Here is a 26,143-nt window from a genome sequence, read left to right as displayed (position 1 = left end):
GAGACAGGCCTGGGTAACCTGTTCTCATGTTTTACTACCCTCCTAGTAAGCGGTTTTCCTAATATCTAACCTAAACCTCCCTTGCTGCAGCTTGAGACCGCTGCTCCTTGTTCTGTCATCTACCACTACTACGAACAGTCCAGCTCCATCCTCTTTCGAACCTCCTTCAGGTAGTCAAAGGCTGCTCTCAAATGCCCCCTCAGTCAGGGCTGTAGCCAGGCCAGCCCAACTGAGCAGGAGCTGCCTCCATGGCCCAGCAGGCAGGACCCAGCAGGCAGGACCCAGCATGGGAGAGCGGCATGCAGCCATAACCTCCAAGGTAAGGCACCCCATGCCCATCCAGCAGCAGGGCCAACTCCATGCTGTTGCACCTCAGTTTGGTCTCTGGTAGCACAACGCTCCCTCCCACACCAGGTCCCGCCTGCTGTGCTGCAGAGGCAGCTCCTACTTGGAACTGGTCTAGGCAGGCTGCAACCCTGCACCCTGCTGTGGGGACAGAAATCCAAGATGCACATACCCCCACTCCCCAACACATCGCTTGTGCCTACCTCTAACCTGTTGCCTATGCCCATACACCCCCTTCCCCACACATGCACTTCATTACCCATACACCCAAACCCTTCCTCACACACTTGGGGGGCTGGGGCCTGTGGGTGGGGGGCAATAGGTCAGGAATGAGGGGTGCTAGGAGGGCTGTAGGCTGGGAGTGAGGGGCAGCAGCATATCAGGGCTGCTTAGTGCCATAAAGCAGCAGAGGGTGGGCAGCCACAACTGGACCCATGTTTTGATGAGCGAAGGGGGAGGGGGAGCTCTGATTTTCCATGATAAAAAAACCAAAATCAAGTGCCAAAATATATAGGTATTTAGAATTTATTATAATGATTGAGGTGCTGGTAGGCTTCCAAATTGCCTTAGAATAGTAAATATATCAGCAAAACATTGTGTTTAACTGATCCCTATAGAGTGGCATTTCATTTTAATTGTGTAAAAACACAGATTTTGGGGTTTATAGTCAGAGAGTTTTGGATTTTTAAATAGAAAAAAAACAGGATCTCTGGTCATAACCCATTCCTTTTGTCATAATTCCTACCTACTGTATAAAATTCAGTAAAAGCTATAGGCGCAGTTTTTTGTGATCATGTATGCCACGCAACTAAACAGCATTTGTTCTAAGAAATCTTATTACTTTATTAATAAAAACAGCAATTAGAATGAAAGATCAGATTATCTAATTAGAGAAGACAAGTGTGGCTGTTTAATGCCCTTTTTCATTTTTCTCTCAAAATTTAAAAATAATTTTGAACCGGGAGGCAGAATTTCTGGATGAGGTTTATATTTCAGTGTCATTTTTTGTTAAATTACAGATATTTGCAGTTATCTACTCCTTTGCAGGACTGAAATCTGTAGTCATCATTACAAACAAACCTTCCCCCAACATGACAAAATCAGGTTTTAGATTTTTTTTTTTGCATAATTCATTTCCATTATGAACTGCAGTGTATTCACTTTCATATGAAAAAGTTTATAGGCTATTTGGTTGGTTACATATGCTAAGCAGACATGTTGGATTATACTAAAGCTCCACAGCTTCAGTTCATTGGAAAGTAAAACTAATTCCCACCTCAGCACACAGAAGGACATTTGTGTACTGTCGCTCTATTACGTAATTTTTAAATTCAAAAGTGACAGCTATTATTCCTTCTTAAAGAAGCATATACAATTATACCTTTTTTTTTAAACATTAGTTTATATATGTGCACCAAGTACAGGTATTCCTCACTTAATGTTGTCCTGGTTAACATTGTTTTGTTATTACATCGCTGAGTTATTAGAGAACATACTCATTTAAAGTTGCATGATGTTCAGTTATAACATTGTTTGGCGGCCACCTGCTAGTAAGTAACTAATGTGACATAACTGTTACCATTGTTTCACTTAAAGTTGCATTTAGTTGTACATGGTAATTATGAGCAAGATTATGGGTGAAATACTAGCCCCACTGAAATCAATAGTAGTACATCATTGACTTCAGTGGGGCCAGGATTTCACTTCATGAAATAGTTTATGGTGCATATATAAATAAATCACTGAACACAGTCCTGAGGTCTGCAAGAGGTAGACCTTAATTCTGTATTCATTCCTACAAGTCTTGTTTTTTTCTCTGTATCTTGACTACTTTTAAACTAACCACAAACTAGCATGTCACAAACACCTAATACTCTTCTTTTTCAAGTCATTTGCCAAACGAACTATGCCTCATTGGAATGTACTTATGAATAATAAAATAGCTGTTTTTCTCAACTAAGGAACTTTGTTTCAAATAGGTAGTCATCCTTTAGGTAATTAAATGCCTGTGTAGAGAAGTCTCAAGTTATAAAATAATCCATAAGGAATGTTAATATTAGTATCTAGTAGCTATAACATTTTACCCTAAAAAGGACTACTTGATTAAGCAGCTGAATGTTTTTTGTTCTTAGCCCTTAGTTTGTGGTGCTGAGAATACCGTAACATCGTTACTTCCTTTTTAAATGCAAACCACTTTTCATGAAGCAACACTAGAATGGTTAGTCATCAGGGATGTTTTTTAACAGGTAAAAAGATAAGATGGTAGCACAGTTTCACACTGAAAATAATTTTATTTTAATATAAGTCTGATATTACATTAGATATATTAGAAATCAGACAAGTATTTTTTTAAAACCTAACCTTTAACTCTTGACTGCGCTATTGAGTTAGACAAAATAATAGAAGATCTTTTTTAAGATGCCAACTTCATTTCACTGAATGTCCTTTTGCAAGGCTTCCATTAAATTTATTTGAGGGGTCTTGAGCACAATTTATTTTCAGTAACTGCAGTGCTTGTTTCAAGAGTCTAGAGAACAAATATCCAAGTTCCTTCAGATTTTTAAACCAAGCAAGGGAATTTACAGTGCCAGGCAATGCTTTTAAAATATCATCGTCTCAGCTGAGCAAGGGCCAATGCCAGCAGCAGGTTCATAAATGGATTTGAAAATAGCTTAACATTACAGATACTTCATATTTTATTTAAGCTGAGAATTGCTTTTTTACCCTGTCAGCTTTCAGATTGCAGTGCAGAATGAACAGGTAATAATTTGCTTTTGAGAATGAACACTGTAATGAGAAGGTCACTCACTGGAAAAAATAAGCCTTTTAAGATCAGTGACAAGAGAACCCACCAAAGGTGGATGGATAATTTCTTGGTGCTAATGGAAGCCCTGCTCTGTGCAAACTTACAGAGGTACAATATTAAACAAATCACAAGGTTGAGGTATTAGCTGGATAAAAGTATGTACATCTATACATCTGTGCACATACAATATTCACAAATCTACTGGCCCCAAGATCAGCAAACCTTGGTATTAAGAGAAAAGAAATCATGTACTGATCAGGGAAATTATACGTGCAGAGAAGCTTTAAAAAACACACTTCACAGAATCCTTAATATAAGGAACATTTCTTTTTAACATGCTTAGAAGAAATCAAATGATCTAGAAAAAGAAATCATATTTTAGTAGTGAGGAAGTCTGAAGTGCTCCAGAAAAATTACAAAATCATCTCAAAGATTAGGCCTGGTCCTACATACTGGGTATATCTACACGAGATGCTAGAAGTGCAGTAGACTAATTCTACTGTGCATTACTGTCACAGTGAAAACCAGAGCTTTATAGGTTTCAGATAATCATACTTAATCTTATAGTCCTCTGTCAAATTTTGGTTTTGAATACACATTTTCCTATTTATTCCTTTGTTGCTGCATGAAAGATCCACACACAGGGCCCTGGCCACTTTTTTATTCAAGGAAAAACTGAAATTAACACAAATGAAAAAAAAACTTTGAAAACACAGATTGCTATACTGACCATTTGAAGGGAAAATGGTCTCATTACTTGTAATAGTATACAAAAAATTTCCAGAAAAGTTTTTAAGTTTACTCTGCTTTTAAAATAGAGTGCCTGTTATATGTTAATAGTTATACATATTTTTTTCTCTTCTGAAATCTTCCAAAAAGAATGAAGTACATTTTTAAGGGTCCTAAATTAACCTTTAATCTGGTTGTAGATAGAACAAAGAATGTCAACTGAAAGGATGGGCAACATATTTTACTTTAAATTGGTCACAGATTTGGTTTTATGTCTGCATAAGATTTGTTTTACTGTTTTTAAAGGTCATCTGCAAAGGAGAAAAACTGGCTTATGCCCATTTCTGTTCATTATGTATCAAGATGGCCCTGCAAGGACTTGCTAATTTAAAATGACCTCTTCCTGTTTATTATAGCTGCAAAATTCAGGCCCTCACTGGAAAACAAATACACTGAGAACTAGTGATGTGGTAGTCACAAGTGTCAAGAGTGAAATCCGATCTGCTGAGGATAGCAAAGGTTTTCAGTAAGACTAAAATGTTAAAGAGTATTTTATGATTACATTTTGAAGAAAGGACATCTTGAAAGCTTCTAACATCCCATCCCTTCAGGTAACATCTTGCTTGCAATACAAGTGCCCTGTAGTATCCAGCAGAACCTTCTAGCAAAAGAAGAAAAGAGACCACCAATCCTCACATTTTTCAAGTAGGAAAAAATAATTGGATTTTTGTTGAAGTACATCATAAAGAAATATAGGAATCCACATGCTGACTTAGAAAGAATCCTTGCAGGTTACTCTTATGGTAGGCAGGAAATAATACCCATCCTTAACCATTCCCAATACTGGTATATAGAAAAAAAGAGACCCTGCCAATATTTAACCTATTAAGAGGCTGGGCACACAATTCATTTGCATCCGTGTTATTTACATCATTTGTGTACACTGCTGAAAATTATACTAAGTTCTAGAAAGAAGAACAGGTATGGAGTATGGGCTGCCTACAACAAGCACTATTACAGCATGTAGCTCTTAGGTTGCAGGGACCATACAACAGCTTTGGATGAATCGTTAAAGTGGGAGTGATTCTGCTACATCTGTAACCCCACAGAGGTTGGTGCTTAGTCTGGAGCAACAGCTCCCCCACCCTTTCCGAAACTACTAGAAGCTTATGCGTTTTCTATCAACACTGCTGTAGTTTTACCCCCACCAGTTTTTTCAGGATAATTCTAGACTAGATTCAGGTAGATTGCACTGGTTAGGGCTGTACATTATGTTTACCTTGGTTTAAAGGCTGATTTAGCTGGTGTAAAATGCATTGTCTGTCTGAGCCCTATGCACCGGGGAGCATTTTTGCTGAATGGCATGTTCTGTGAAAAGTGGTAACTTTTTAATAAATTGTTATTCACTGGAATGAATTGTCCAGAAACTATCAGTGTGTCTAGGCTGCCGTGCCAACTGCAGTAACAACTGTTGTGTAGTTTAGAGCTATACAAACTATCTTTAAACTAACTAGGCTGTTGCCAGTAACCAGCTGAGTAGAGTTCCGCAGATTAATTTTCCCTGATTTTCAAGCGAAGCAGAAACTACTACAATGTAGATACATCCTCCTGTATTGTCAGCAGCTTTACTGAGTACCTCTTAACTGTAGCTTTATAGCCCCAATATTTTTATAAACACGCTACAAAACGATTCTCTCTTGTACTCTCTAAATGTCATTCACAAGCATACTGAAGCATCTATGAAGTAGGGGGCAAGAATGTATAAGGTTAATTGAAACAATTATTTTATTAAGACTAGTTTTGTATATTATTTCCCAAACGAACATAGTTGCAATGATTTCCAGAACTCATGGAATTCATATTTGCTTTTTCTTTTTACTTCTACAACAAACATTTGGGGAAATTCTAAAGTAAATAGATGATTCATAATCCCTCTTCACTTACCCCACAGATCAAGTAGAAGGGACATACAGCAATGAAACCCCTGTTCTTCCTCAGCTCTACTTTGTAATTCACCTTTGGTATCAACTTTGAACATTTCTCTTTCAAATGCCCAAAAATGTTGTGTTCTGATTACTAATTTTATGAGTCAGCAGCAAGCCTGTTCCATGTTGCACTACTATATATAACACAGGGCATTTTCAGTGAGACACTTAAGAAAAGGCATATAGAAAAGGATTTCAGGGCCACACAGCAGCATTTAAGCGCCTGTAGGGCCAAATTCTGTTCTCAAGTTACATCAAGTTTAAATAAAAAAACCCAAAAGTCTGGTAAAGTCAATGAGGTATTGGCTTCAGTGATATAATTATACTGGTGTAATCTGAGAGCAGAATTTGGCTCCTTACAAATCAATAATTAGTATTCTCAATACATCAAACATTTTGCTACACAGCATCTACACAAGACACTTTACCGCAGAGGTGATGAATTAGCTCTGCAGTAAAGCATCACTGTCTGCAGGTGTGCCACTATTAAGCCACAGTAAACTAATTAACTTCACCACAGAATAGTACTGACTGATGCAAATACCATCCTATGGCCAAATTATTTAATATGCTGCAACACATGCGTAGATGATACTAGAGCTGGCTGGGGCACAAGGGCGCCATAATGTGGGGTTGTCTGCCAGTTAGCCCTGCACTGGAGCACTCTTGTGCCCCTGCCAGCCCAACAGCATGTTGGAGCAGGGCAGGAGCACCTCCAGACTGACCCCCACTGGGTGCCCTACCAGCTGGGGATGCACTCAACATGCTCTGTTCCTAGACGCATGTGTAAATGCTGTGCCCTGGAGCAATAAAAACTCTGGCATGAACTGTGCCAGAGTTTATTGCTTCACATTAATAGCATATGTAGATGTGCCCAACCATGTGGAAATTACAACTTAAGTAACACAAACCAAACTCAAAACTCTCTCACTCTATGGGCACAAAGTAGCGTGTACTCAATGGCTTCAAAATACCTCTTAATTTGTGTCAGTGAGTTCAGCTCCATGCAATTTAAGTGTACAGCCCATAAAATTAAAGTATATTGAATTAGATAAGTAATTGGTATATTTGCTCATGTACAGAAAATCAATTTAGTAAAGTTTTGGACTGAACAGCTTTACACCCTGAAACTTTCTCTAGTTCCTGTTCTTGGCCAAATGAGTAGGGCTCATATCACAGCAGTATGTAACAAATTAGTGAAGCATTTAATAGTTGGCAAAAGTGTAACAAGGCACATGGCTCAACATTAGCGGTGATTTTCCTGGGTTCATGAATGATGCCTATAGAAGAATAAGTTTGAGGAAACTAGTTTAAAATGAATAAGAAATTACGTCTCTGAAGAGGAAAAAGTTTTTTTTTTTTTTAAAGTTAAATAACTATCAAATGTTTTTTCCCCCCTACTTTTGCAGTGAAAATTAAATAAGCTGTAAAATGCATGTTAAACATGTGTGTGGACTTACTACTACTGGAATACCGAATGGCAGAGTTGCTATGAATTGTTTCAAGTACTAAAAGCAACGTCCATAATTTCTCTACTGCACTTTGCAACTATTTACTTTAAAAAAAAAAAAAAGATTAATGTAGTTTCTTAGCATTGCTAAGAAATGCTTAAAAACTACAATAGCTAATTGCTACTCTACACCATATCAATTTACCCCAACATATATTTAGGAATATACACTGCTATATTTAAAAATATCCTCCAAACTGGTAAAGTCAGACGATTTTACATAAAATTAAATAATTTAAAAATGATTATTTAAACTCCACACACTTGATATCTGCATAAGGAGTGATGTAATCAGACTATTTATTCCATCAGTGAGACAAAATGTTTTATGGAGCTAGATCTCTGAAATATTAAATAGAAAGTCTTTTATCTTGTATATACACAAAGTGTTCTTTCCACAGATATTTACATGGCAAATATGTTAAAAGGAGAACCACTATGACTAAGTCTCTACAAGTATAGCATCCTTTTTGAGCTGAAACAATTCACAGAAGCTTTTGGAGTAAAATCTAAACAATTAAAATACCTATATTTCATAGTAGGTAAAGAAGCCATTAAATGATATTTCAGTATAAGGATTCTGGAAACAGCTACACAGTAGAGTTTTACATCCACCCTCTTTCCAGCTTTCACGATGAAATTAGACTTCTTCAATGTATAGGAATGATAATAGTGTACTTCAAGATGCACATGTAAAATTCTAGTTCAGCCTCCTCGATATAAACTGGTCAGCCGCTCCAGTTCTTTGCAGTTGTCCATGGACATGGAGTCTGCTTTCCTTTGGAGACGCTCATCTCGGTAGACTTTTGCTGCATATAGTAAGTCTGTTTCTTTAAAAAAAAAGTTTGGGGTTAAAAAAAGTATGACTTCTAACTGTCCCCTTACCCTTCTGTTTTCTGCTTCCAGTGGATACCCACAGCAACATCCGTATCTTAGCACTGTAACAAGGCTCCCTCCTGCTGGTTCTCCGTAAGAACTGCTTCTCAGTGTAACACTTCCCATGTTTTCAGGTTTCACACAGTAGCTGTTAATTTAAGAGCTGGTTTTGCTCTGCCCCCTACTGGTTTGCTATATACTAATGCAGATGTGTACCATTTCATTCAGGTGATTAATGCATTATCAATATCTTTAGAGATCTCAGCAGCAGTAAAATTAAATGCACTTCTGAAACTACATCAGGCTTCACAAATCAGTGCAGTGATCTGAGGAATTAAAACTCTTCTCTCTGTATTACAGAGGTGATGTAGACCAGTGGTTTTCAACCTTTTTTTATACCAGGAGCCATTTGTAAACTTTGATAGTCCTGACCCAGTGCCCCTCACTCCTGACCTGCTGCACCCTGGCACCAACCCCTCAGTGTAGGGGGCAGGAGGTGGGTGAGAGGCAGGGCAGGCCCAAGCAGCTTCTTGCAGGGTGGAACTCTGACAGACTGCAAAGGAAAAGACATGATTTCCCATATTTTTCTCCATTTTTAAAGTTTACTGATCCATTTTTAAAGTTTGTTTGTGACCCTTTCATATATTCTTACAACCCACTTTTAGGTCGTGACCCATGGGCTCAGAAACACTGATGTAGATAGACTACCTATATTTTTTTGGCTCCTAGGTTGAAATCAATTAACAATCCATCTTTAAAGACAACTAACACTGGAAGAACATTTTAAGTACTTGGTGTTTAACTACTTGATGTATAAAAACATAAACAAACATGAAGCAGACAGTTTAATAAAAACATATAAAGTTTTAAATTACTATGTACAGATAAAAACTGATGTTTAGAATTTGAAGGGAGGGGGTTGCTTTTTTGTCTGTTTAACTGTTTAGGAAATTAAGAGATTTATAAAATCGCAGCCTTGTATGTACTGGAAACAATTTAATTACAACAGTGACCCTGCTTTTTTGTGGAGAGAAACACAGGGTAAACCATGAGGTACTCTGATTAGAGTTTACCATTAGAAAGTACTTCTGGTAGTTTTAAAAGGATCGTGTGCTGGATGATGCAATTAAATTGAGTGAAATTACTGGCTCATATTCTTCAAGCCAAGAATGTCTATTGGGTGCTAATTTTAAACAAAAATTACAAGTGCATTTTTTGGCAGATGAATGCACTCTTAGTTCTGAATAAACGACAAAGTCCTTGATTCATTTGTCCTCCATTTATTCTGTTGGCTATGTTACTGATGTGTTACTGGCTCCATGACTTACAGCCCTCATGTTTGTCAGAACAATTTTTCTAGATTTGGACTGGTTTATATTTCCATGAGAGATGTGGCAGCTAACTAGCCAATGAGAAATTAATTATTTGCTTTGGTTATGACCGTTTCTGCTAGGAATCCTCAGGAAGATTACTGAAAGACCCTTTGGTAATGGATATCTAATAATTTGCAATATTTGGTTACAGATTACATCAGAATACTCTCTAATGACTGAACATACACATCCACAAAATCTCATTTTTCATGACAATTTTCCAAAATGTGTCTGTGCTGAATCTAATTTTAAGTCAACTGGTGCAAAGTATCATTGAAACAGCTTCTTAAAAGATGCTCTACTGTGCAAGACTCAAGTTAGAAATCCTCTTTCCCAAAGTTCATTCCTTTAGAACAACTTACCTATATAAATTATTTTCCAACCATGTCACTTACAGATATTTCTTTATAAGAAAATCTGCCTACAGCAGAGCTATTTTTGCTTCTTAATTCCCTCTGGAAATTAACTTTCATATAGAATGTTTCTAGATGATTGAGATACCTAGTTCGAAAGGTGTCTTTATGCATAAAGTGAGTTATGAAGGTACAGGACCATGGAAGAGTGGGCCAGTTGAAGTTAGTTTTGATTTATAACATTAGAGAGTTGTTTTTGGTGAATAGATGGCTTCATGGATCTCTCAGCCATTTGTGATATGCCTCAAAATTTGGACTATTTGCAACAGATGCAATTGGTGAAAGAAGACAACTTCTTTCCACCCATGGGACAGCCTTCACTGAGGGATGTGTATACATTTCTGGAAAATGTCTCAGTTAACTGATGGTGATCTCACAATACTTAGGCCACCATTCCTTTCTGGCTGTCATAGTGAAGAGTGAGATGGAGAATGGAGTAATGTATTTATTTCTCATTGTTTATTCATTTGAGTATACATTTATCAATCTAGGCCAACAATCTAGGAGTTCATTTTTTAAGAAAAGACTACAGATGGCACTCCTATCATTTTGCAGGTGGCAATTATTTCCTTGGATCACTGAGGAAAAACTATGCAAATTTAGATAAGGTATAATATTTTGTTTTGAAAAAGTGGTACACGTGGAATGCCTCCATATTGGTTCATTAAACACACATACTAACAACAACAACTTAATAAAAATAGCTGCTTCATTTCTTCCAAACATGGACATAAGATTTTTCTTCTAGTAACATGTTTGTAACAAGCATCAAATATTAGTCATAGAGTCAACTTACTTTGCTGCCTCTCCTTCCAACAGTTATTTCGAATGTTTGACACATAATCCTCTTCCACATTCTTTTCTATCTTCTGTAAAGATGCTCCTTTGTATTCATTTCTAAAGTCTTTGTTGACATAATAAATGACACCCAGGTTTTCTGTCTGCATTTTAATGGTCTGCCCTGTGCTCCTGTAAGAGAGGCATCGTTTTGTTAGTCTGTATTTCAAATGTTCCCCTTAGTGAAAAGCATCAGTAATTCACTGTGTTCATGAAAATAAAAACTCTGCTTTTTCTGTCTCAAAAATTAACTTTGGTAAGATATCTTTGTTTAATACACTGTGTTCATTGATAAGATCATATAATAACAAATTACACTGGAACCTAGTAAATTTAGAAAAAAAAAAAAGGTCATTATGCCATAGTGATCAAACATTTCACTCTAAAATGTTTTACTCCAACTCCTGACAAATTCTTCTGCCTGCTGATATTTTCTGGATTTAGGAGTCAAGGATTGTGGAAATGGGGTCACAGAGAGGTGTTTATTAAGCATCACAGCAGCTTAGTTTCAGAAGAAAACAGTATCTTTCCTGTTGAGCTCATGAACTCTGAAGCAGAATGAGAGAGAAGGGTTTTTTCTTCTGTGGAAGTTAGGACCCTTCAGACAAGTAGTGGCAAAAATGATAATCCATAGACGATTCATCTGCTGGGTGATTAGTCAATGATATCTTTCCTTAAGCCAACAGAACAAATTATAGATGTTATTAGATATTTAATAGATACAGTTACAGCATCAGTACTTCCTTTTGGACATTCTGGGGTAAAATACTGTTGTAGTAGACTTTGCTGCAAAGAGAATGAACGGAGAACGTCTTTTGCCTTTATCACAGTTCAAAAAAGAATCTTCTGCCCTGTATTTTTAAGAGAGGAACTTTCTGCAAAAAAGTGTTAAATGCTTACAAAGAAAGAAAAAAAGGTTTATTAAAAGAAAATCATGCTTTCCTCTTGCTGAACAAATTTAAATCATCGTTACTTACGATCTGGGATATAAGGTGTAGGGAGGATTAGAAACCATCAACTGGCTCAATAAGGAGACAAGGATCAATACAATGATAGGCATCAGCTGGATGAACATAGAGAAGCCTCCCTAACAGAGAAAAAAAAATGGATTTTAGCAATTCATAAAACGAGGTTCGAGTGAACAGGCAATTTTTTTTGACAGTGCTTAGTCCTAACTAAGACAGTCTTTCTTTAACCCTGAACAGCATCAATAAACCAGAAGTTGTTAGACCAACTCTGTCAGCCTACATAGTTGTGCATGCTGACAGGTATCCCACCTCAGAGTTGCCGGCAGTCTTTTTTTTTTTTTTTAAATCAGTATCACATCAGTGCCCAGTGGCCCTAGTCAGCATCAAGATCAAGGTCAGGCTCTGACTGTGGCTGGCAGCACTGTCCACAAATATGAGAGAGTCTTTTTCTCCAAAGCACTCAGTTTCAATATATACAACATTAATCTGCTCACAGCAATGGGAATACACTACCTCTCAGCATACAGCACTGATGTTTAAAGACTCCAGTGGCCTCATCCAGAGATCTCTAAAGTCAACAGTCTTTTTGCCGACTTAGACTCTACATCAGGCCTACGTAGGCCTCGTGTAACTAAAGCTCTCATTTACACATGGAGACATTTGGGAGTAGCCATAGTTTTTTTTAAATATGAGCCTTACTTTAATATGAATTAGCTTACAAGTGTGGACAAACACAGAAAACAAGTGAGCAGAAATTTACTTCAGTAGGATGCAAACGACATGCAGTATTTGATAGAAGAAAAAAGTATCTTTTTCAAATCTGCCTATTTACAAACACAACCAGACTGTCTCACATCAAGCCCGCAAAGTATTTCACTTGCAAATGCAGGTCTCCCTACAGCATGCAAAGCTCCCCTGAAATCATACCATGTACATGACAACAGCTAACTTTCTCTTGCAGTAGATTTCAGTCAAAAAATGTTCAAACATACATCACCCCTCTCCTCTTCTCTTTCATGTCCACTCTGTCGGTGTTGGTTAGGATGACTGTATCCAGCCCGACCGTTAGAAAATGAATGTACACTACCTAAGAAAACAGAGTGTAAGATCACCATCTAATTACACTTAAAATAGTGCACCCTTAAATTACTAAATACTTTGAATCACATTAAATAAATCATGTTAAAATATACTTTGAATCATATTAAATAAAAGTCCATATTCTTTCTGTAAAGTAACCATAGTAACTGGAAAGTAACTAAAATTAAAATAATGTTAGTATTAACCACTACATAAAGAAAAATACATTGCTTACAGTAGTTTATAAGGATAAATTGCTTTAATTATAGCCATAATAAAACATCAGAATTCTATAGTGCATCTCTAAAAACATGCCCTTTAACCATTAATGGATAAATACCTGTTGGAAATGCCCCCCCAAAGAACATGTTGAACAAATCCTCTGGCGTAATATCAGCTTCACAACCTCTGTGGAAGTTAAATCTACCATTGCCGGGGTGATTGCATGCTTGCTCTTCACTGCCGGTGAGGTCATACTGCTTTCGTTTTTCTGGATTGCTCAGCACAGCATACGCATTTCCAATCTCTGGAATAAAGGAAAAAAAGATGACAGCTCACAAATGAATGATGATAATGTTGTAATTTCTAAGTAAAAGATAATATAATGGACTTTCATATGCTTCTGAGAGGATACTGTGTTAGAACAGCATTCAGAAACAGCTGATCTTCTCCTACCTTAGATTCCCTCCTGGTTGTCCACAGGTGTGATTTTATATACTTGTGTAAATATAGCTAGATTATACCCATATTTAAAGAGAATATTCTCCTTTTTTAAAAGAGGTTTTTCTCTCTTCTTCCAAAACTGCTATTATTCATAATAGTTAACTCTAGTGTAAACCCAAAAGGCACGAAATTCCATAACTCTGGCTTTCTCCAATTATTTTAACTACTATGTAGCCATTCCTCTCAATTTTATGGATGATACTAACATGCCCTACATTAAGATTTACAATCAGCAAAAGAAAGAGAAATAGAAAATATTAACTGTATGCAGCATGATATGCTGCAAAATGCTAAAGTAACTTTAACTTCCAGAATTACCCAACTTAAATGTTTGATCTTAAAACATTAATGTTGTATAGAAAATAATCTTTTATTTAATTTCTCTGGTTTTGGAGTGGTGAAAGGAAAAAGCTCAGTAAGGCAGTCTGAAAATAATCAGTTTAAACAGCTTACAAGCTCTCCTGGTTTTACCCAGGCTCAAAAGTCCTTTAAATTCACTAAGTATTCCCAGGTACATAATGTATCCATGATGTACTGGATAATAGGGCTGTGTGAACCTTTGGTCACTGATTTGATTCGGAGGAGATTCAGCCCAGTTCAATGGCTGATCTTCGAATTCGAATCAAATCAGGAGACTCTTTAATCTCTCTGAATCGAATTGGAGAGATTCGACAATTTGGCCATAGACAGAGCTTTAAACGATTTTTCTATATACCTCAAGGTACCAGGCGGCTTGTGAATGCTGAGATGCTGGGGCGGATGGAGCATCCCGCAGGAGTGCAGGGGAGTTCCAAGCGTGCTTGGTGGTGGACCTGGAAATGGACCAGAAGCATTTCCAATCCACTTCTGGGTCCACTGCGGAGCACGGCCTCCTCTCCACCCCCAGCTCGGTGACTGGTGCCTCCTGGGTCTGGGGGGGGGGCACCCAGGTCTCCTCGCTGATTGCCAAGCCAGACAGGCCATGGAGGGGGTGGGGGGATGTCTGCTGCTGAGCACGCAGGCCCCCCGCCCCCCCCACTCCTCTGGGACGCTCCCTCTGCCCCACCGTCGCATCGTTCACGAGCTGTGCCTGGTACCTTGAGGTATGTAGAAAAAACATTTAAAGCTGTGTATATGGCCGAAATCGCTGATTCTCCGAATCAGTATCGAATCTTCAGATTTGGATTTGGCTGAATCGAATCAGGACAGTGATCCAAATCAACAAATTAAATCATTGTCCCGATTTGGGCCGAATCCGAATTGAATACAGCTCATTTAAGGTTATCCAGTAGGGGTGTGCGAAATCTACAGACCTTTTGGAGTAAGTCAGTACAACGTTCAATCTGCTGCATTTTTAGTAATTAAAACAAAGTAATTAAACAAGAATTATCTTTAGTAAATTAAAACAGTAATATCAAATCTTTTTAATACCATGACAATGGTACCACCTCTGGTCTGAAGGTTTAAATAGGTTTCTCCTCCTAAAACACACCACCTTCTCACAGAAAAAAAATCCCCAAAATCAAGAGACTGCTGACAAATACATTGCAACAATTTTTGCCATAACAACCCAACTCCAAAAACTAAACAAATAATATTTTTAAAGGTTAGATTTCAGTCAAAAATTTAGTCTGTGTAAAACACTATAGCAAAATTTAACAATTTCAATTTAAAGGAAAATTACATGCCTTGACTGAAGCAATTTTCTGTTTGGAGTACATTTGTCTATACCAGTACACTGCCACATTGCAACTTTATTTGAGAACTAGACAGTGACTATATTAGTATACACTGCCTTCTCTGTCTGAAGAACTAGTATTAAAGGCATAAATAATGAGAGTTTGACTTTGAAAGTTAATAATTTAAGGTGCAATTAATTAGAAGGCAGATTTATTTTTAAACTAATTTATGTTTAATTGGATCACGATACATTTTAGAGAATAAGGCTATTAAGAGCTATTAAGGGAATTATTTGCAACTAACTTGGTTTTTATGAGTTATTTTCCATCTTAAAGCCTTTGGCTGCTTGTACACGTCACAGGGATTTACTTCAGTTTCATTCTCCCTAAATTGAAGCGTTCAGTTTAAACCGAAGTAAACCCCTATGGCGTGTACGCAAAGGTAAGGCCCGATCCTTACCTGCCTCTCTGGCAACAGGGTGGGGGATGGCAAACTGCTGGCAGGCCAAGTGGTCCCTGAGCTGCCGGCGGGGGGGGTGGGAAGGAGGCAGCCGGGAGTTTCCCTCTGCAGCAGCGCCCCCCAGGGGGCACCTGTCCGAAGGCACCCAGTCCAGGCAGTCCCAGAGGCCATGACAGCCGTGGAGGGAAGCACCAGGCCACTGCATAGCTCAGGCAGGTGGGCAGGCTCTGGAGTAGGGGGGCCCAGATCCAGCCCATGGGTCGCATTTTGCCAACCCCTGCTTTAACAGAATAGAAGTTTGGCACCCACGTGTGTTCTGTTTGCTACCAGTCTAAACTATGCCACTTATAGAAAACTGCATAACGTAGATCAATTCTGCCTCAGGCTTTTTGAATGTTTGTACCTAGCCATAATGTCTTGAGTTAAGATCTGGTCAAAAGGCAGCTATAAAATTTGACCATTTTTGAAAAAAAGGTGTTTTTGTCTGAAAAAAAATGAAACTTCATACACAAAATTTTAAAGGAAAAGGAAGCTTGTCATGGCATGCAACTGACTAAAAATTGCCCTCTAACTTGAAGTAGGTTTTTTTAAAAGCTTCAACAAAAAGGGCACAGTCAAACTTATATTTGACATAACTCCATTGACTTCAGTGACATTAAACTGATCTGGACTGTGCAGAATGGCAAACAGCACTTACGATGGAAAACAACATGCTTCTCTTTTATATACTGTAACACAGGGGTCAGCAACGTTTTTGGGCAGAGTGCTGAAAATACATGCAACCTTGACTTGTAAGATACTGACATGCCAGTAGTGGATGGTGGGGGAGCTGTGAGGGGTCTGATCCTTGTTGTAGCATCATTGCCCCAGCCCCTTCCCTGACTGTCCACTCTGAAGCATGCATAAACCCACTGCCAGCAATGAGCCAGGCTGGGGCTCCATGGACCACAGTGCAGCTGCTTGCAGCCTCTTGGCTAGCTGCCACAGCCTGCCCAGGCTCTGGGCAGGTCCCTGCCACCCGCCACGGAACCCACACTACTTGCATCAGGCGGTAAGGAGGCTGCAAGCAGCTGTACCAGGGTCCAGGGAGGTCTGACCTGGCTTCTTGCTGGCAGCAGGTGCACATGCACCTTGAGGTGGACAGTGGGGAAGGGGCTGCGCTGCCACAAGCGGCACCGGGCCCCTTGCAGCTCCCGTGCTGCCTGCCCAGAGGTACACATGCCAAACAAAATGCTTTCATGTGCCATACTCTGGCACGTGTGCCAGAGGTTGTCTATCCCTACTGTAATGTCTCTGATAAAGTAACATTGGATACTATAAACTTTTGTTATCTCATATAACAGTGCAAGTGATTCAGATACATCTCTTATTATGGTGTCCTTTCAAAACAGTCTTGTTTCTTGTAGAATTGTGACAGTCTATTCTTATACATTGTTAACACCCCCCATAAGCACCGTTCCTCAGTTACATGGTCCTTTGGGCTACAAATGCCTGAGGCACACTAAGCACTGGTAAATATAAAAACTTTGAAGGAACAGTATGAATATATATCTTGCAAAATGTATGATCATATTAAATTAGCCAACATACCTAAGAGTCAACTGAGTGTAAAATGGCATAAAAAGAAAGGTAACTGAGTTGTATTACTAAATATTACTCATGGTTTGCTGTTATATTTCAAGCAATCCTGAACTCACTGACTTCAAAAGCCCATATTGCCATATTCAGCTTTCAAATACATGTTGAACTACCCCTGTCAAGGGTGTCAAACAAATCAGTTGGCAGGCCATATTCCCTGCCACCACTTAGGGGATTAATGTTACTACTTACACATCCCCCACACCCTCCAGGGCCACTGTAAATTCTAAAGGGGAAGAGAAAGCAGGGAAGAGGTAGGGGCAGAGTTTGTAGGGTGAGAGTGTACCTACCTCAGATAGTGGCTACATTAACCTGTTAAGTGTTGGCTCTGGCAACAGTAGCTCTGAGAAGCCTCCTGAGTTGGATGACCCACCTCTGCAGGCCAGATTTGGCCTGGAGGCTGTGTGTTTGACACCCTTGCCTTAGGTTATAGCAGACATTATGGCTACTTACAGAGATTAAAAAAAACAACCAAACAAAAAACCGGCACTTTACTTTAAACTTGGCGTGCTCTTGTGCCGAGCCCAGAGCATGCCCAGACAAGGCATTCCATTAATTGGACCTTGCTCACTCAATGTGTACGTAGATCAGGTGCTTTAGTAGGCTTTCTTGGCACTTTTATCTAATAGCTGCTCGAATTGGCTTCAGATAAAAGTGCCAAAAAGCCCTGCTGAAGCACCCCCGATCTATACAGACACTGTGAAGCCAGGTTGAACTAACTCACTCCATCCGGTAAAGTGCGGTGGAGGGGGTGTTGTTTGTTTGTTTTTTAGCATCTGTAAGCACCATATGTGATTATAAGGTCAGTCACTCTCTGAAAGGAAGTCATTATTTAAGGAACCTCTCTCAGCTATACAATGTACCATGGATTTTCAATTTTACATATGTAAGATTAATTTATGTTTTAAAATATTCAGTTTTGCAAAACAGATGGGCCCTTTCTGTTCTGATTGATTTTTCCATGTACAACGTTTAAAACAACCCAAACTTTTACTTTTGAAAGCTTCCGTTGCTCCAGGTGCATGGTTTTTGTCTGGATGAAATTTCAAAGCCAATTTTCGATAAGCCTTCTTTAGGTCTTCATCACCTGCATCTTTTGCAACTCCAAGTACTTCATAATAATTTTTACATTTCTTTATACTGTAAAAGAGTTAAAGAAATAAAAGATTTCAAACCAAGAATATTTAAAGGCAATAGGAGGAAACAAAATACCCAAAGTGTTAACTTGCTGCACAGACATCCAAATGCTTGGTATGCTATTTAAAAGCAACAAAGGACTCTAGTCCAGAATGTCATTTGTAAACAGGGCATATTCTCACACAACAGATTACAATGTACTATTAGATTATGGTAAATTCATAGATTACTTGCTTCTAATACTTTTTGATACATTTTACTCCTATTTAGACTACAGAGCAAATAATAATTGAGGAGAGGGCTTTAGATTCTATTTTGCCTTGGACAATTGCAACAGACTTATTTAATTTTCAATTGCAAAATGCTTTCCTGATAAAAAATACATGAAACAGAAATTACCTGACTTGACTTTTCAGAACGAAGAGTCAGAAATAATATTTGTACTTTGTAAACAAATGCATATGTTCTATTAATGGTATCCAAATCTAAATGCCATACTACAGTCTCTCTTTGGCCCGGTCTATGCTGCCTCCAAGGCAAACCTGGAAGTGGTGCCAAGAAACACAGTCCCACCCATCTGCACCTCTCTGCACACACAAACCTGCAAATTAGGCAACCTAGACAGGGTAGAGCAGCCTGAGGTGCATGTCTGAAGGCTCAGAGCTGAGTGGTCATTAGCAGGGATGCTGGTTTTCCCTGATAAAAATTACCAAATTCACTACTAAAAAAACCCAAAAAAGCCACACAAATTCTGTAATAAAAAACCCCAAATCTGTGATTAAAATTAAAGGCCCCCCACAACTCCCCCAGCCCTGCTAGTGCCCATCACTCCCTACCCACAGTCCCCTAGCCCTGCTTGTCTCTCACTCCCACAGCTCCCACAGCCTTGCTGGTGTCCCTGGTCTGCAACTCCCTGCCCCCACTCTTGCCTGCTGTGGGCTTGGGCAGGGTGGCTCCCCGCCACTGCATGCACTCCCAGGGGGTAGGGGGTACCTGCCCCCCAGATCTGTACATGGGGCAGGAGCAGGCTGTGGGCTCGAGCTCCCGCCCTGTTTCCCCCCTGGGGGTCTCCACAGCCCTGCAGGTATGACTCAACGCAGTTGGGGACAGCTGGGCCATACAGGGACCTCCTCGCTGCTGTGCGCACACCCCCTCCCCGCTGAGGGGTGCAGCCCCTCACTGCAGCCCCATGTGCAGGAGGTGCGTCACCAAGGCAGTGCAGGGCTTGCAGTGGCAAGCAGCTTCTCCACTGGGCCCACTGTTTCCTGCTTCCCTGCTCCAGGGCCTCCAAAGCCCAGCGGGCATGACCCGGTGCGGCAGGGAGCAGAGGAGCTGCACAGAGAACCTGCTCACCACTGCAAACCCTGCGCTGCCCTGTCGACATGCCTTCTGGGTCCAGGACTACAGTGAGGGAAGCAAAGTGGGGTTGTGCAGGAGCCTGCACCTGCAATCTGTACCTCCTCCACACACAAATCTGGGGGGCACGGGTCCCTCCTGCCCCCTGGAAGTGCACTTGGTAGTGGGGAGCTGGCCCTCGCTCTTCCCCAGAGGAGCCCCCTACAGCCCCATCCTGCTTCCCGCTGAGGCCCTGTAGCCATGCATTGCAACTTGGGCCCCAAGCCCCACCCAGCTGGGCAGCAGCTCCAGCCCTGCCCAGCTCCCTCCCTACAGGGGCCTCAATCCCCCTCTCCCCTCCATTTACCTGCCAGAGCTGCTCTCGGGCTGCCTGAGGCCACGTGCATGTCCCCTGTTTTTCCATCTGTCTCACCACCTTCCTCCTACTCCCTCCCAGCTCCCTGCATGCTGGAACTCTGCCAGCCTGCAGGGAGCTCATTGCAAACCAGCAAAATCCATGGGTTTCTCTTGTAAAACGAGAAATCCGTGTTTGCCTCTGGTAAAAGTTAAAACCCACCGTTTACTCTGTTTTTTCATGGGAAAAAGAACACCCAGATTCCTGGTCATAAGTGACTAGAGAAGGGGTTGTCAACCAGGGGTACTCATACTTCTAGGGGTACTTGGAAAAGTCCTAGGCCTAAGGGGTATGCACGGGTGGGAGGGGATGAAGTGCCGCCACCCACCACCCCATGGTGCACCTCTGCAGGTCACACAGGCACTGCCTGGCCGGCAGGACGCAAGGGAAGAGAGCTCGCATGCAGCGGCTGCCTCCACCATCCACCACCCCACACTGCCAATGCCACATATCACTTTCCCACAGTTGGTCGCATATGCACCTCTGTGGGCTGCTGACAGATGGGCAGTGTACAACTGCCCAGGTGCGAGGCCTGTCAGCAGCCCAAGGATCCGCACATACGGCCACCCATGGGAAAGCGGTGCACCGGGTGGCAGGTGGCAGTGGCCACATACAAGCTCCCTTCCCCCATTCTGTGTCCAGCCTTCGCCACTGGAAGGGGTATACTTCCTAAATAAGGTTGAAAACCCCTGGACTAGAGCCACACTTCTTGGTAACTTGCTGCCTGGAGACATTCCAGAAGCTTTAGATTTACCTCCGAGGGAAATAATGCACTGAGGCAACACCTAGGGAGATTTTAATGGATCAGAATACATCTGGATCCTGAAAGCATATGTCTTTCTTTAAACTGTTTATATAAAACTGGAGAAATAACAAATCACCACAAATCCTATATTTCACTAGTACTACTAGCAGGGAGTACTAGTACTACTAGCAGGGAGGTGGCAGTAAGGACCAGAACTGCCACCAGCAGTTCTGGTCCTTACTGAGGAAGACAGAGGCAAAGAAGTTATTAAATATGTTGGCTTTGTCGTCTGGCGTGACAACCAGATTCCCTGTCTTGTCCTGCAAGGGCCCCACATTTCCTGGGGCCTTCTTTCTACTCCCTATGTATTTAAAGAATGCCAACATCAAGACAGACCATGATGTCTCGTGTGGGACTGCTGCGTTCACAGATGGAAGAGGTGAAGGTTTAGTAGTAAATTCAGAAAAATAAGTTAAGCTGAAACTGTATAAATCAAGGCTGGCCAACTGGTGGCCTGCAAGGGGTTAAGTTGGGATTCCTGGGCTCCCACCTGGCTGCTGCTACTCTGACCGCTCCAGCTGAAACATCAGCCAGTCTCTCCAGGCTCCTCCTCTGGCTCTATGTTTTGCACCCACTCCAGGGGTGGTGGGGTGCAGCATGTGTAGCTCAGGTTGACACTGGATCTTTGCAGTATGCAGTGCAATGGTAGTGGTGCTGGGGCACCCATGTGGGAACATGCTGCAGTGATTCACTTGGGGTCACTGCTGTGGTGGAGGGGTGCTCACATGGGTACACACTTCAGTGCAGGGGAGTGAAGATGCTGCAGCAGGGAGTGTTCACCCCTCTGGTGCAGCTTGAGGTTTAGTGGAGGGATCCCATTTTCTATGTATAAGATGCAGAGACAACTTAAGGGAGCTATTTCAGGATATATTTGGGTAAAACTAAATACACAGTATGAACTCCCCATGATAAAAATATAGCCCACTATAGTGATGACACTTGCTATACTCTAGTTAGGAGATTTGTAAAGCTAATTAAAAATAATTACTGTGACACCAAAAAATAGAAACTATATATCTGGTTGTGCATGTGAGCACAAGAATTTGTTTCTTATTTTTAAGCTCAGCTTTTGGCAAGCTTTGTCCATCTGTACAGCTTACAGTCTCAAGAGGTTTATTAAATTTGGGAAATATGCCAGCTAGCCAATAATTCAAAGTTTAAAATAACAGGGATAGAGAATACTTCAGACAACCATTTTTAGCTCAAATAAGAAATCTTGACTTTAATTCTGAATTCAGTGTTTTTCTTCAAAATCTGCAGTATCAGGATCACTTAGGATGAACACACCTGCTGAATTTATTTTGATAAATGCATAGTTTGTGTTTTGTTGGTGTTAAAAATACGTTATTCAAAACATTTGAGCATACATCCAGAGTCTATCACCCTCCAAAATACCTTTCAACTGTTGAAAGACAGTTTATAAATTCTAACAAACCCTTGTGTGGTGCACAGGAGACAGAAGTGGAGGGGAAAAAAAACAAAGAAACCAGAAAAACGCAAAGAAAGGGAATTACTACTAGGACCCAACCTAGCCCCAAAAGCAGACAAGATGGCTGGCATGATGATCTCTTTCCAGAAGACATACTGTTCAGCATGTTTCCTCTCCAACTGTAGCAAGCAGGATTCAGATATTGCCACAGCCAAAAACTGAAGCTAGCCCTATTCCACCGTGTCATCATAAAGGAACTAGATCATCTGCCCTTCATATTGTCTAGTACCTTTAACTTAGCAAGAAACACCAACTCAAAAGCAAACTTTGGAAGTACAAGAGCTCTGCTGCCAGACTGAAAAAAGGTTTCAGAAAGCTGTTTCTCTGCACCAGGTTTTCTGTATTTAGCTCATCAGTTACCATGCTACCTTTCATATGCCTGTGAAATGTAGACGACCATGTTACTGCTAATACATTTCCCCCCAGAACTTGATGAGTTTTCCCCGAGCAGTAATTAAGCTGAAGTATTGAGAGCAGAAATATTTTCATAAGGCCCAGTAAGTTTTTCTATTCTGGTTTTATCCTGAAGCCTATCCACTGCAGCCTTAGGGTGCCTATACACAAGTGCAGAGACTGTTCTGATGCACTGTAATTACAGCATGTTGAAGCAGACTCGATTAACTGAGTCTTCTGGAGTGTGGTAATTACTGCGCTCCAGCCAGCCTCCGTGTCTCATGCATCAGCATCCTCACACTTCAAGATGTAGCGGGGATGCTTTAACTAAAGCTTGAATGAGTTTTAGTTCAAGTGCCCCGACACCATTTTGAAGCACAGAGATGCTAATACATGAAATGCTGTGGCGCTGTAATTAGAGTAGCTCTTGGAGCTGCTCTAATTAAAGTGGCCCCCACTTTTCCCCCTCCCCAACACCACATATAAAAGTGCCCTTACTTTCTAAATAGTTTAAAAAGTCGTTATTTCTAACAGCCTAATAAAAAATGTCCTGATTTCTTTGCTTTTGTTTTCCATTTTAGTCCACCTTGATCTCTCATTTCTCCATTTCCAGTTAATCATCTTTTTAACCCCATATTGAGAATGTAATGATGTATATTTCCTTTTGCTGAATTTGCAGCAGCAGATTAAAAATATTTGGAATGGACTTCAGTGTGGCCAAATAACGTGTACTGTTTGTGGCTTGATTTTGATTTATAGAAACCTTGAGCCAATTGTTCTGGCTTACTTCTAAACCTAAATAAAGGTAACTGATTCTTGTGAACTGCAACAAGGGTACATTCTAATCCTGTTTGGGAAGACAATGTCAATAAGAATGTTCTTACTGCGAGAGAACCCTCTCTCACCCCTCCCCTTCCAAGCAGTATTCCAACAAACACTTAGCAAAAAATGATCACATGTCTACCACATTTCTAATCACAGCAGGAATTTTTCAGGTATCCAATGGCAGATTTGCAGTTTGTGCTAAGGATGTTGATGATGAGGATGATTATTCTAATACTAGCCAATTGCCTGTCATAAATGATAGGCCTGTGCGAGTCGGCAGCCATCTGATCCGGCTTCGGATCCAGCCGCTTCGGATGGCAGCGATCCGATCCGGAGCTCCGGACCGGGTTTCCACCTCGATCCGGCCGAAGTGGCTCTGAAGCTTTGGAGCCACCTCAGAGATCCGGCCATAGGATATTAAGGGGGAAATCAATGAAATATCTATAACTTGGTTGGTTTTTGTCTGATCTGGATGAACCTTGCAGGGATGGTAGCCTCTGCTGAGAGCATGAAACCTGCCAATTTTCAAAGAGATCAGTGCAGGGGTTTGGGGGGAACTGTACCCCAAATTCTTGAAAGCCAAACTCCTGTCACATCTACGTGTTACACCACAGGGTGGGGGGGTCGAAACTGCAGGGGAGGTAGCTCTTGCCGAGGCCACAAAACCTGCCAAGCTTCAAGATCAGTGCAGGGGTTTGGGGGGAACTGCACCTCAAGCTGCGGACAAGCAAAACTCATACCATGGGTGACACTGTGTGTGTTAAGACACAGCAGGGTGAAAGCTGCAGGGGTGGTGGCCCTTGCTGAGGCCACAACGCTTGCCAGCTGTCGAGGAGATCGGGGCAGGGGGGTTCTGGGGCCCTGCACCCCTAGCTGCTGACAGACAAAACTTGTGCCACGGGTGCCTGTGGGACAGACTATTTCTGTCTTGTTATAGATATTTTATTGTTTCCTCATTATACCCTATGGTCGGATCTCCAAGATGACTCCAAAGCTTTTCGGAAGCTCCAAACCACTTTGGGAAGCCGAACGAGGCGACGCTTCGACCCGGATGTGCTGCTTTGGACCCGAAGCATCCGAAGCTACTCCGGATCTGAAGCTCTGCACAGCCCTAATAAATGACGGAGCGTTTCAGGAAGAGCTTACATGTCACCCACCACTCAGCCTTTGGGGATGGCCCTGTAAACCAGGGGTGAGCAATTATTTTGGGCGGAGGGCCACTTACTGAGTTCTGGCAAGCTGTTGAAGGCTGCATGGGTAGCTCTGCCCTTTGGCAGGTGCCCTACCCCCTGGTCACCATCTTGTGACTGGAAGTCCCACCTCCTAACCCCTGACCTTTGCCACCAGAAGTCTTTCCCCTTGCCCTCAGAAGTACTCCTTTCAGCAAGGGGCTGTGCCATCTTGGAACCAGAAAAATACCACATTATATTCTCAAAAAGAAACATCTACAGCATTCATTAACTTGATTTCAAAAAATATTTTTGTCCTGATTTACATGCGTTTGTGTAGTGTACACAGAGGTGACTGCACAATAGTTTAAAATTAAGTCTTACTCTTGTATATTGTGGGGGGCAGATATAGGTTTGTGGGGGGCTGTAGGCGTGTGGGTATGTTGGGTGAAGGAGCATGTGGGTGTGTGGGGGTCTCTGTGTGGAGGGGGGGTGCCTGGGCTATGTGAAGGGGTGTGGATGTGGGGGTCTGCATGTATGGCAGTGCGAGGCAAGTGTGGGTACATGTGTATGGTGGGGTGTGCGTGTGGGACTCATCCTATGAACACCCCCCCCACGCACTCTGCCCCTGGCTGCACACACACCCACCCTCCCACTCTGCCCCTGGTTCCCTGCCTGAGGGGTGGGGCCCATACAGCCAACTGCCACCTGCCCTCTCTGGGGCGCATGTGTAGTTGGCCCCCAGCGTTACAGCCGGACAGATGCACAGACAGAAGTACTAAAAACTTACATGCTCCCTCACCCCACATACCCACAGCCCCCCACAATATACAAGAGCAAAACTTCATTTTAAACTATTATATACAATCACCTCTGTACACTACACAAACACATGTAAATCAGGACAAAATCTTTTTTGAAATCAAATTAATGAATGCTGTACACGTTTCCTTTTGAGAGTATGATTTGGTATTTTTCTCGGTCCAAGAAGGCACAACCCCCTGCTGAAACGAGTACTTCTGGGGGCAAGAGGACAGCTTTATGGTGGCAAAGGTTAGGGGGCAGGACTTCTGGTTACACGATGGCAATCGGGGGGGGTGGGGCACTTGCCAAAGGGCAGAGCTACCCATGCAGCCTTCAAAAGCTTGCCAAAAACTCAGTAAGTGGCCCTCCG

At 41.4% G+C, this 26,143-nt stretch overlaps 1 protein-coding gene and 1 long non-coding RNA gene across 2 annotated transcripts in view; one reads left to right on the top strand and one right to left on the bottom strand.

Moving 5' to 3' along the window:
• Nucleotides 1-5,647: 5,647 nt before the first annotated feature.
• The window catches only part of DNAJB14 (DnaJ heat shock protein family (Hsp40) member B14), a 49,143-nt gene continuing 28,647 nt past the window's right edge, over nucleotides 5,648-26,143 (bottom strand). Inside the window, exons 4-9 of the mRNA XM_019525877.1 lie at nucleotides 18,396-18,541; nucleotides 13,263-13,448; nucleotides 12,835-12,929; nucleotides 11,852-11,961; nucleotides 10,834-11,006; nucleotides 5,648-8,205 (exon numbers count right to left, since the gene is read on the bottom strand). Of these exons, the coding sequence (XP_019381422.1) occupies nucleotides 8,081-8,205; nucleotides 10,834-11,006; nucleotides 11,852-11,961; nucleotides 12,835-12,929; nucleotides 13,263-13,448; nucleotides 18,396-18,541 (835 nt within the window). The 3' untranslated portion in view covers nucleotides 5,648-8,080. The remainder of the gene's footprint in view (nucleotides 8,206-10,833; nucleotides 11,007-11,851; nucleotides 11,962-12,834; nucleotides 12,930-13,262; nucleotides 13,449-18,395; nucleotides 18,542-26,143) is intronic.
• Nucleotides 21,405-22,561, top strand: LOC109303727. Its single transcript, XR_002099197.1, has 2 exons — nucleotides 21,405-21,478; nucleotides 21,893-22,561. It is a non-coding gene; the product is annotated as an uncharacterized LOC109303727 (long non-coding RNA).

The sequence above is a fragment of the Gavialis gangeticus genome, unplaced genomic scaffold (genome assembly GCF_001723915.1).
Source record: "Gavialis gangeticus isolate Ggan-Ray unplaced genomic scaffold, GavGan_comp1, whole genome shotgun sequence".
Taxonomy (NCBI): Eukaryota; Metazoa; Chordata; order Crocodylia; family Gavialidae; genus Gavialis; species Gavialis gangeticus.
Note: the sequence above shows the minus strand (reverse complement) of the source record. Positions and strands in the feature narration are given on the sequence as shown.